General features: G+C 41.6%; 1 protein-coding gene across 5 annotated transcripts in view; it reads right to left on the reverse strand.

The window, feature by feature from the left end:
• The window catches only part of SYBU (syntabulin), a 76,941-nt gene that overhangs the window by 31,574 nt on the left and 33,249 nt on the right, over positions 1-12,118 (reverse strand). Inside the window, exon 1 of one of the 5 annotated variants that reach the window (XM_077167507.1) lies at positions 304-669. The exons of the other annotated variants lie outside the window; for them this stretch is intronic. Coding sequence (XP_077023622.1) covers positions 304-448 — 145 coding nt within the window. The 5' untranslated portion in view covers positions 449-669. Of the gene's footprint in view, positions 1-303; positions 670-12,118 lie in introns of those variants that run through there. 5 annotated transcript variants of the gene reach the window in all.

The following is a 12,118-nucleotide window of genomic DNA, read 5'->3' on the forward strand; positions in this document are numbered from 1 at the left end:
CACTTTAAACGCCTCACAGATGGGGCCTTTCATGGGGTGGTCTGAGGACCACCTCCATCAGTATCACCTGGACTAACTGATAAAAATACCATACCCCAGGTTCCAGAGCCACTGACCCAAATTTCTCTGGGTCAATCCATAATCCATATATTTATGAATTACTCAGGTGACCTTATGCACACTCTCAACAATACATAATCCATGTTTTCAATTTTTTAACTCCCAAATCTGTTTGATAACTCAGTGATCTGTCTGCTTCTTCCCATCTCCAATGCTCCACCTCAGGCCATCTTAATCTCTCACCTGGATTTATTGCAGCAGCCACACACTGTGTCCCAGCTGCTCCCAGCTGCTCCTCGGGGGCCCAGGCACTCCATCTTCCACACTGCTCCAAAGCGTACATCTCATTAGGTGATTCCCTTGTTGAAACCCTTCCAGGGTGCACCATGTCCCTGAGATAAAGTCCAAACTCCTCAGCTTGATTTATAAGCCTTTCATACTCTCTCTAGCCTGCCCACACCCCACCTCTAGCTAGTAGACCAGCTCACCATTTCCAGATGGCAGCACAATACCCTCCAGATTTCTAGTTTTCAAATGCTGTTGCCTCTGCTTGAATTATTTTCCTGTCTCTCTTGGCCTGGATAACTATTGTTCTTCAGGTCTCAATTTAGCCTTGACCTTCACTTCCTTCAGGAAGGGGTTTAGGTGCCTGTCCTTTATGCTCTCACCCCACCCAGAATTTAACAAGCATTCAACACATTGCACTGCAGCTGCCTGTTTGCTTTTATGCCTTTCCAGGTACACCTTGTGCCTCATCACTGTAACGCAGTGCCCCGTGTGGGGCTTAGCACACAGTAGGAGCTTTTGCTCCTACAGATTTCATAGCATTAAAGGTTCCTCCCTCCTCAGCATTCAGCAATGGCTTTCTCCGACTTGCTGCTTTAGGTTGGGCTGACAGCCTGTCATTATGTTATTTGCGATCAGGATAAAAATATTTCCCCCACTCCTAACTCCATCTGATATGCCCAAATTTCTTAATACTTAAATTTTCAACTCAGGATCCTAGCATGCAAAAAAAAAAAAAAAAAAAAGATGCAGACTGGAAACAACTCTGTCTTGTTCACGACTTAATTCCAGAGCCCAATGTTGGACATACAGCAGACTGAGAATAATATTCACTAAATGAGGGAAGAAAGGTACTGGAAAAAATTTACAGATATGATTGTGGAATTTCTACCACTAAATTTTAAGAAATCACAAAGGAAGAAAGATTCTAGCAAGCTGGAGATGGACGAAAGTTCAAAACAAGTTATTAAAACAGGGAAGAAGATGACTTCTGAAAATGACAAACTGCCAAGTTTGGTACTGATCTCCAGCAAAATTGTAGAAAAGACACACAGAAGCCAGCAGGAGTTCACTGAGAACCAGTTATGAAAAACAATTCTCACTTCCTTCTCTGATGAAGCTATGATTGTGGGCTGTCACATAAATCGCATATCTGGAATCCAGTAACACATTTAACAAAAACATTTAGGATGCTTTATGAAGGTTGACATGCGTGCACTGGATGAGAGCAGAGGTCAGTACCCAATGGACACTGACTAGGAGATCACCTGTCAACCTCGAGGGAAATCTCTAGTAACGTGTCACCTGCTCCTGTCCTTGCCCTGCTCCTATTTAGCATGCTTTATTAATGACATCAATGAAAACACGGAAGGCATGGTGTTGTCGGCAGAGGATAGATTACACAACCTTGAAGGGAAAACTAGTACACCAAATGACAGAGTCAGAGAATCATGTTACTACCCCCTGCATATTAAAAGCCTACTCTGCCAAGAATTCTGCATCTGTCATTTCCTTTAATACTCTCAAAGACATATAGGGTGAAGACGAGGATCCTGAGGTTCTAAGTGTTGATGAGACTTGCCCCGAGTCACACAGCTAGTAAAGAGCATAGCTGGTGTGTCCCAATCCAGATTCTGCTTTCTTCTTTGCGTTCTTTGTTTGGTACCTTGTGATCAGACTTCACAAGGAATTGGAAATCAAGATGATAACATTCAAATTTAGTCTATTTCAAATAGGTGTTAAGCCTTGCAGATGGCTAAGACGCTGTGGGGGAAACATGGAGAAGCCAAGTCCCTGTGCTCAAGGCTCCTGCCAATAGGAGATGAGCCACATAAGACAAAGGACTAGGATACAAGACAGAATAGGATCAGTGCAATACAGAGAGACAGGAAACCAAAGGAATACAGGGGAGCAAAAAATACTCCCCTGAGTGAGGGAAAAGGGCAGGGAAATATGTGATGGAAGGGAGGCCACCTGAGAAGGGGCTTGAACAAAAGAGAGAACATGGACAAGGTTGAGAGGTGTTGAGGGAATAGACCATAGATGGATGGTATAAGGAATGCAAGGACTGTTCGGAATACACTGAGATACTGGTTTGGCTGGAGTATAGTGATCAGATGGGAAATGGAGCCAAAAAAGTGAGCTGTAACCTATGAGCTGGACTGTAAAAGCTATGCTAAGGGCATGGACTCAGAAGTTAACAGGGAGCCGTCATGTGTTTTCAATGTGGTGCTAATACGAACAGAGATGTTTTCTGAAGATATTGGCAGCAATATCTGGGGGAGAGACTGGAGGCTGGAAGGCAATTTAGGTGATTCTAAGACTTACGAGAGGGTCATAAATTCAGGGATGAGAGTCCTGGCCTCAGAGTTCCTTGCCATATAGCTCCAAGGTTCCCAAAATCAACTGCATAGGTTCTTAATGGTTTAAAATTCCAGGTGAACGAAAGGATTTAAAACAAGAAAAGTATGAAGTTAAGCATTCAGTAACACCATCATCTTATGTTATAAGCTTGACTGTAAAGGCTACTGACATGGATGAACAATTAAATGAAGATAGGCACCTTTGCCCCATGACCAAAGGGGGAAAGTAACCAAATGGGTACTGCATCAGTCAAATGAAAGGAAAAATTGTGTTTCATATTGTCTGGGGAATATGTGAAAAATGGAATAATCTTATCAGAACGGGTTGAAACACCCCTAGATCAATGCTAGACTTCCCACTGCCGTAACCTTCGATGCAAATATTTTTTTATTTGCAAGAACAAAAGTCAATCAAATAAAACAAATACACTGGGTAAATTCTGGTAATTTCTGGCCTCTGAAAAGGGTGTGAGAACAAAAGCAAATGGAGAAACAGAAGGCCTAGTTGGGTTTGTTTTAATTCAGATGTATGTTCCAGGAACTAAAGTGAGGAGGGGAGCAGGGATAGCGGAGTCACATGGAAATATTTCCAGAAGAAAGCTTGGGAGCACAACTGAGAGAATTCTGGATCAGTGTTGGGTTGGGCTCTGAGGAAAGTGGGTTCAAGGCAGGGGGTGACAGCTTCTCTGCTTCCGCCCTGGGACACCTGTTCAAGGTGCATGGAGCCCAGCACCGGCCCGGGGGGAGGGGATGTACACCTGGGACAATGCACTCTCACCGCAGTCACTGCACCCTGATGAGAAAAGGCGTTCCACCGTAAGCTGCAGCATTTCAACTCAAACCTGTGCCTAACTGCTGCAAAAAATCTGAACAATCAAGTTTTTGAACAAAGTGTTTCTGAATGCTCCTTTCCCAGCCCCCCTCCCCAGAAGTTCTCTACTTATTCTTGTGTAGTTTATAGCACTTAACAAGAATGATGCACACTCATGATTAGGTTATGCACTGCATACAAATTACGCTCTGCGTTTCCATGGAATTGTTTAATGGAACTTTCCCCAGGATCAACCCTCAGTGAAGACTGGCACTGAGCACACTATCCCAGGCCAACTCTTTGCTTGCCCAGCTACTCTGCACTGCCTCTGCACAAGCAAACTTTCAAATTCAAGAGTGCTCAATGTTCTCTTACCTACCTCCACTCCTCCTCTCTCTGCATCTCCCCACCCCACCCACAGTATTCTATGAAAAACAAAACAGAATAAAAAAGCAAGGCCGACAATTCAAAAGAAAAAAACAAATTAAGGCCACTCTCTTTTGGACCACTGCAGTATCTGTGGAGCAGTAAACAGCAGAGGATCAGCAGGGTTTGGAAATGGTAGTTTAAAAATACCCCCAAGTGATTAAACAGGATGTGATTAACTTCTATAGCCTAAGTTTACAAACAGCCCAAAAGAAAAAAATTAACAAGGCTCAAAAGCAACAAATTCATTGAAGTTGAATTCTGTAGCTGCTCTGGCATATAGAACCCCAGAAATTTCTTCTAGGCTCTGAGGCATCTCCCTCCATTCACAAACATCTGCTGGGGACCTACTGAGTTCTGGGCACTGTGCTAATTATGGGGAACAGAGGGGCGAAGAAATGTGGCTCCAGGACCTTTCATGGTTAACGTATGTTTAGGTAAACATATATGTGGGGATAAAATTATTTTTAAAGTGCAAGAAAATGATAAAAAACACACTTCAATATAGTGGCTACGTCTTGGGGGAGGCAGAGAATAGGATTTGCGAGGAGAACACAGGCAGCTTCTTTGGTAGTATTTCTTAAAGTGGAAAGGTGGGATGCCTTATCATTATACTTCAGAGCTTAAATATATGTCATATATATTATTTTCATGCACTACATTGTACAGATAATATTTAAAAGAAAAACAGGAAGCAGCAAAATGAATTTAAAATGAGGAAGAAAGAAGGAAAGAGAGAAAGGAAGAGAAAAAGGAAGGAAGGAAAAGAACATGAACCTTGTCCTAAGGCCACATATCCTATTAAAGAGCCATCTAAAAAATACTTAAGTATAATGTGATTATAACAGTAGAATTAAAAAAACCTCAAAGGGAGTAGACAGCATTTAAGTTCACAATAGTGGCATGTACAGTTCAGATCCCCAAGAGTCTCTTAAATTCCCGGTTTTACCTCCTATACACATTAATATAGCATCACTTTCCTTGGCGATCCATGCCTTCTCTGTGCACCCATAGAACCCTTACTTCCCTGAAAACACATAACACATGGAGAGGGATCTCATGTTCACTTGGGAGCCAGTGCCTGACTCATAGCCAGGAACCCAGTAGGCAATCAATAAATATTAGTCAAATAACAGATGAGTTATCATTATGGGGTTCAGTTCTGTTAAATGGTGGCTGAGTCTTAAGAGAAGAGGAAGGGTGGAAATGCTGAGTTAGAGAATCCTAACCAAAGCTCAAGAGCTTTCCAGCTTTGCAAAGAAAGAGAAAAACCCTTGATTATCCCTGGTCACTGGCCTTGGCAGTATACAAGAAGATGGTGCAATCTCAACGTCCTAAACCATAGCTCTGTGTGCAGAGTGCATCTCAACCTGTGGCTTGGACCCTTCACACCTGCCACTGTGATGGGAAAAGCATTGGATGTCAGGCAGGAACCCAGTATCAGGTTCAGGCACAGCCTCCGTCTCTGGAGACCAGTCAGGCCTGCCATGAGTCTCAGCTGAGTTCCGATCTTCCTAGCAGAGGCTTGTAGAGCCTTCCTAGCTTGGCCACAGGGTGAGTATAAGAAGCAAATACACAGGGGGAACCCACGTCCCTGAATAGTGATGCAGCCACACAAGACTCTCCTTCCTCTGAAATTTCCACAAACTCACCCTAACAAAAACGAACTCAGAAAAAAACAAAACGAGATCTCTAAATGCTCCCCAGATGTCAGCAAAAGGAGAACTCGTGACAGCAGCACCAAGTTCCTAACAAGCACTTGACAACTAGCACACCATGAGAGCATGTGCATGCATGACTGATAACAATGGGAAACAAAGCAGGGCATTATTTGGGTTTCAGACCAATAGAATACAAATAAAAGGTCATCACGCCAGTGGGGATGTTGCTAAGGATTTAATTTTTGAACCATTTCAATAGAAGGCTCATTCTGGTTAGATCATCTGAGTGATATACTGCAGCTGAGATTATGTTCAGCAAAATGCATTTAGTGTGTATGGACATACATTGATTCCAAGTTCCCAAATCCTAGAGGCCTCTTTTTAAACTACACCATACAAATAAATGTTCCCCCTTTTTTTCATTCAAGTGAGTTGGTTTAGTCCTTGTTGCACATGCCACGTTCTTTCCAGGGCAAACAGATGGAAGGAAGAGAATGTGCCAGAAAGAAGAAATGGAAAATGAAAATGACATTAAAATAAAAATAAAACGCAAAGCATAAACTGGGTCAATTCCTCATGCGTTTTAAAGGCAGCACCAGCAGGCTCTGCACATATGGCATCAGTTTTATATTTTCCTTGGCTCAGATGTCATATAAGATTAGTGCAAAAGGAAAAGTCCCAGCATGGAGTCTATTTTTATACAGATTAATCAATCATTTTCCTTCGCTCCCTCTCCCATCCTTCCTCAAACTTCAACTTCATGAAATTACTCTTTTGTCAAAAAATGACACTTGCTGTATTCTGAACTAAAGTGGAAATCCACTCAGGAGAGGAAGTGAGCTTAAAATTAATCTGAACCTAGATTTTAATGCCACATTTTTAATTCAAGTTACAAATATGAACTAGGCTTATGCTATGGCCTAGCCCCTTTTATCCTATATGTCCACTGTATTTTCCCACAAACTGTTTATTAGTGGCAGCAGATTAATTGACAAATATTTTATTATATATATGGAGAGTTATTTGGCAAAGCGTAAAGCCACAGATTTGGAAAAAAAAACACGACCGTATATCCCACTTTTCTGTCAGCTACAGTTTTGTGTATAGTGAATCCCGTAATTCCCACAAGCATAATTCTTAGTAAGCATTTGATGGGAAATCTGATAGGCTGAATGGAAAAGAACTGAAAATTTGTTCTAGTTACTAGTTATAGCCTTCCTTGACTAGTAGGCATTGAAAAAATGATGAACATGATGTTTATAGTAAAAACAATACAACAGCAGCTAACACTTACTGCATGCCACATGTCACTGATTATGTCACTGAATTTTTCAAAGCAGCCTGTGTGATGGGTACTATATTATTATCTTAACTTTACAAATGAGAAAGCAAAGTTTTACAGAGGGAGGAGGTTATGTTAAGGTATAAAGAAGTCCCATTTCTGATTTTCAGAGATAGGCTGGAGAATTCACTGCAGATGCATTCAGAAAGGGAAATGAGCTTTCTACTACTGATGAGGTGAAAGACTTTGAGGAAAGCATCACCAACACTGTTTCCAGCTCTCTTAACCCATGATCTTCCACAGAGTTCATGGATGCACCTGTGTGTTTCCTGTGCTCCATTTCCCAATGGGAATTACATTTATAAAATATTAATCAGTGACCCAAAGCTTGACCCCAGGGACAAAGGCAGAGCCAGAACAATCACCAGTATATTCATATTCTCAAAGCGTAAGACCTTTTCCCCATATTGGGCAGTTAAAATGGAGCCATGACTAAAGGGTGGGGAAGGTAACATCTGACTGGCTATCCTTTGCCTGAATGGCTGTGAGTATAGAAAATAAAAAGTAATTCACAATCTAGTGCAATGTGTTGTGCGCAATCTTTTATATGACATAAAAATGAATCTCGGGCAGGCCACGGTGGCTCAGTGGCAAAGTTCTTGCCTACTATGCTGGAGACCTGGGTTCCATTCCTGGTGCCTGCCCTGCCAAAAAACAAAAAAAATGAATCTCTCATATCAGCTTAACATAGGTTTCTCTCTTTCTTTCTTTTTTTTTTTTTTAAAGAGCTGCTAGGTACCAGCTATCTACTTTGGACAGTCTAAAATGTTTAATTTTTACACGACTTAAAGTTATTGAAATAGAAGTGGGGTTACCATATGTATAGTCCTTCTCTTGTTTCTACTAATGAATTTTAGCACCACTGGCATTAATCACTTCCCCACAGATGAAAAGCTCTTTAAGATGACTCATGCATGGGTTTTACAATATTGCAAACCCAACTTTTATGCACTTGGAATGTACGGTGAAAGAAGTGTCGGAGCAATCAGTTAATAAAAACAAAAATATTCCACATCTCAATTCCATGGACATGAAGAGTTTCAGAATCTCTACTTTGATGCCATGTGAGAAAAGTAAATTAAAACTGGTTAGAAAGAAGTGCTCAATAGTTTTCATGGTGAACTGGCAGACATGGGTACTCCCTTTCTTAGCCACATGAGCAGGCTACCTCTTGAGAATAAATACATCATGTCTCAGTCTACACAGAGGCCCACAGCAAACTATGTGCAGGGCCAATTAGCATTAATTGTGGCTGTTCTCATCTATTCCCATGGCACACCACTGGGTAAGACCAAGCTTTGCATTTACCAAGGCAACATGAAATGCTCACAGTTAGAAAAGCATTCTAAAATGCAAGCATTGCTCATGGTCAATCCCTTTCATGAGGGCGTCAAAGTGTACAAACAGATCCACATATGACAGAGAATATTTACATAAATATGTGTGTGTGTGTATTTAAAGTTTATTTACAGACTCTGTATTCAGAATATCTGAAAGGTGGAGTTGGAAACGTGTTTTTAGGCTGCATCTTAATCTGACCACAACCAACTTTGCACATACAAAAAAAAGAACATATCCTCTGTGAATTAATATAATTATTTACTTACTGTGATAATACTACTTACTTGGAAGGGAAGCTCCGTAGACTTTCATGACAAACACTGCGTCTGCAAACAGCTTCCCTCCACAGGCTGGAGTATGCTCTTTTGCAGAAATATAGGGTATGCAGCTCATCTCTCAGTGGAACACAGACTCAGAGTGGGGTATCCATGGAGACGGAGCCTCTTGCCTGTGCAGGGCAAGGAAGTTACTTTGCCCGGGCACCATAGCAACAGGAGGCAGAGGGAAAGCCAACCTATCAGGGAAGAGCATGGGAGCTTCTCTCTGATGACTGCAGCATTTCAAATGAAACCATTGCCCTCATGAACGGACTCAGAGCATTTGTGGAAATACCAAACTGTCAAACAGAAGTAAATACCTACAGAACAGTCAGGGTAATCCTTTGACGATGTTGGAGCAAAATGCTTATTATCATTATATGATTTTAATAACCCAATCAGCAAGGAATAAATTATATCAAAACCCCATACATTCCTAAATTCAATGGCGTGCATATGATGTTTTAAAGAAAATGTTTGGTATACTCCAATGAAGTCCAGCTATTCAAAAATGCAAGGCACGTCTAAGCCCTGTCTGGCAGAGACGAACAGGAGAGAGAGGAGAGAAAATAGAACCTGGGGCTCTCTGGGACAACAACTGACATCCCTTCCAAATAAGAGTTTGTTCAGCGTGAACATGTTTACTAAACCTCCCTCAAAGAATCCTTTAGGTAAGGAAAATTCTTACTAAGAAGGCACCTGTGATAAAATAGGACCAAGGTAGAAGAGATGGTGAGTAGATATTCAAGTGAGTTAAGATTGTACTGTTTGTGAACCTTTCTCCATTCTCCTAACAAGAATGACAGTAACCATTTATTGAGAACATTCCACATTCCAGACAAACACTGTCACTATAAACACGGCCTCCTGCCAAATGCTGACACCAATTTTTGCAAAGATTCAGGATGTGCTTGTTTACATCTGAAGGGTGTATAGTTTCTATGTAGTGCCTATACTTGGCTATATACCCAAGACCTTTCATGATTCTCAGAGCAAACTGAAAAATATGTGTTAATTATTCCCCTATTTTATACTTGAGGGAAAAGAAAACATATCCTTATGTTACAAAAGAAACTCCTTGCCTCCAACTCTCTTCCCTCCAACACTCTGCAGTTGAGCTGGTAACTCTACTTCAATGACTCAATATAAGTGAGTTACTGCCTCCCCACAATTACCTCTCAGAAAAGAAGATATCTCCTTAGATTAGAGTCTTCCAAAGCCCCTTATTATAAGGCTCCTCTTAATTACCTTCTTTGAACAATACGCCATTTGAGAAAGACACACTGGTCTGAATTGACCTCAATCCATCTAGTTTCAGCTGCCTTCAGAGGTCAACTGATGGGCTGGTTTAAAATAAAGGAGGGAAAAACATTCAAAAACAGATTTTTCAATTATTCCCATGGTATGATTCCATCACTTTAAATAACAATATAGTCAGTGCTTAAGTAGGCGAGATCACAAAAACAGACATCCCTTGCCATCTTAACTCAGGAAGAGAATAGTTTTGGATAGCAAAGGATGCTCCTGTTCATCTACAGTCTACAGGATGAAAAGATGACTTCCCCAACACTGTACACCAGGTGCTTCTGACAGCATGCAGGCTGTCTACTAATCTTCACTCTCCACCTTTTCCAAAATAATGGCTGGCGATGTCACTAAGAGTACTGGTATACAATTCGAAATGACCACTTCTGGGTCTTGACCTTAAAATGACTTGGCGAGTGCCCCCGGGTCCTTTCCCCTTCCTTCTGCCTGGTAGATGTCAGCTAACCTGGACCCACAAGGCAGAGCCAAGTGTTCAAGTGGTACAGCTGCCTCCCACCCCAGACCACCCAAGTACCTATGTGCTGTTTGGCAAGAGACACATTCCTGTCTAGTTTTAACCTCGTCACCTGTGGCCTCTTTGTTATAGCAACTTAACTAATATCCTCATAGGACTTGTAGACTGGGAAAAAGATCCAAGGAGAGCCATGAGAAAATGGGTTCCAAATTGTTTTATCACAAACAAACTGGGTAGGAATGAAGATGATTTCCTTAGAAAAGTCAGATAATTTAAAAAGTAGCCCTAGGGGTGCAGAAGACTGAATAAAATTATTTTATGAAATATGAATTTAAAAGTAATGTTTCTAAATTAATAATAGAATTTAAATAAGTATGTTTGACTCACAGAAAAAGAATCCCATTGCCTACCAATGATTTCATCCATGTCTCTAAGGATTTTTTTGAATTAGCGAAAAATTTTTTTTTTAAATTTCATTGGGAAAATGGAGGGGGTGCCTTCATATTCTAGTGTCTCTATACTTTTTCTGTGTCTACTGTCTCCATCCGAGGCTAAGCTATCACAGTTTCTTGCTTTGAGTACTCCATAGCTTCCTAAATTTAATGATCCTGCTTCTACTTTCACCTTTTGATAATCCAAGCTCCGGAGGAATCTCAAATCTATAAGACAAATCATAATCTCTCTTCTTTAAACCTTCCAAAGGCTTCTCTTTACTCTAACAATCAAGATCTCAGTTGCTACCCGCCTTCTCCCTAACTCACTGCTCTTTCCACAGCATCCCTCTCCCAAGCCTGCCCTAAGCATGAAGGGATGGGCTCAGCTCTCAGCTCACATGTCATCTCCCCCGACACTCCCCTGCCGCCTCCCCAGTCATGGCCTCGTTTTACTTGTCACTATCTGAACTCATCTTGTGTGTTTATTATTCGTCTCCCTATGCTGAAGGTAGGCTCCATGAGAGCAGGCATCTTGTCTGTTTTTTTTTGCTCCTCTGCCCTTCGTGCCTGGAACCATGAGTTGGCACACAGTAAATGCTTAATAAATATTTGTTGAACGAACAAAAGTTCATAAATGAACAACCTGGATTTAATCCTAGATTTAGCAGATTGTTCTTCTATAGTGAGAGTTCTCTCTCCATCACACTCAGATAGCAATAACCTTTCTGCAGGGTCACAAACATTCTAATCCATGCACCTTGGAACGTAAGCCCATGGCAGCCAGGTTCCTGAAGGTTACCTCACTGAACCAGGATCTGCATCGACGTGGCGTGCTGCCGCCTTTCTGCTGCTGTGAGGCACAGGCTTAGGCGGTAGAAAATTTTAACTCAATGAATTTCCCAAATGGTCATACTAAACTGCTCAAGAAAAACTTTTTGTAAATAACCCTATTTCCTAAAAGGAACATCAACAGCAGAGACTAAAAGGAGTAGCATTAAAATGTCACACAACAGGACAGTGAGGTCATGGCGTTTCTCCCTCTGGCTGCTTCCCTGCCATGGCTGCTGCTTCTCCCAAAGTCCACAGTCCTTCACATACATTCTCCCCTCTGGTTTCTGGGTATCTCAACCCTCCTCTTTCACCTTTAGGCCCAGGACGGGAATGGCTCCAAACTGCTGCCAGTGCCAGGTATTCCACCATTCCTTGTTAAATTCCCTTATCCCTGGCAAGACCTTCTCAGATAGTCTCTCCATTAAACTCTCCTCAAATAAGGGTGGGCGGAGGGGGGCTCCTACCGA

Source organism: Tamandua tetradactyla, chromosome 6, assembly GCF_023851605.1.
Source record: "Tamandua tetradactyla isolate mTamTet1 chromosome 6, mTamTet1.pri, whole genome shotgun sequence".
NCBI classification, from domain to species: domain Eukaryota; kingdom Metazoa; phylum Chordata; class Mammalia; order Pilosa; family Myrmecophagidae; genus Tamandua; species Tamandua tetradactyla.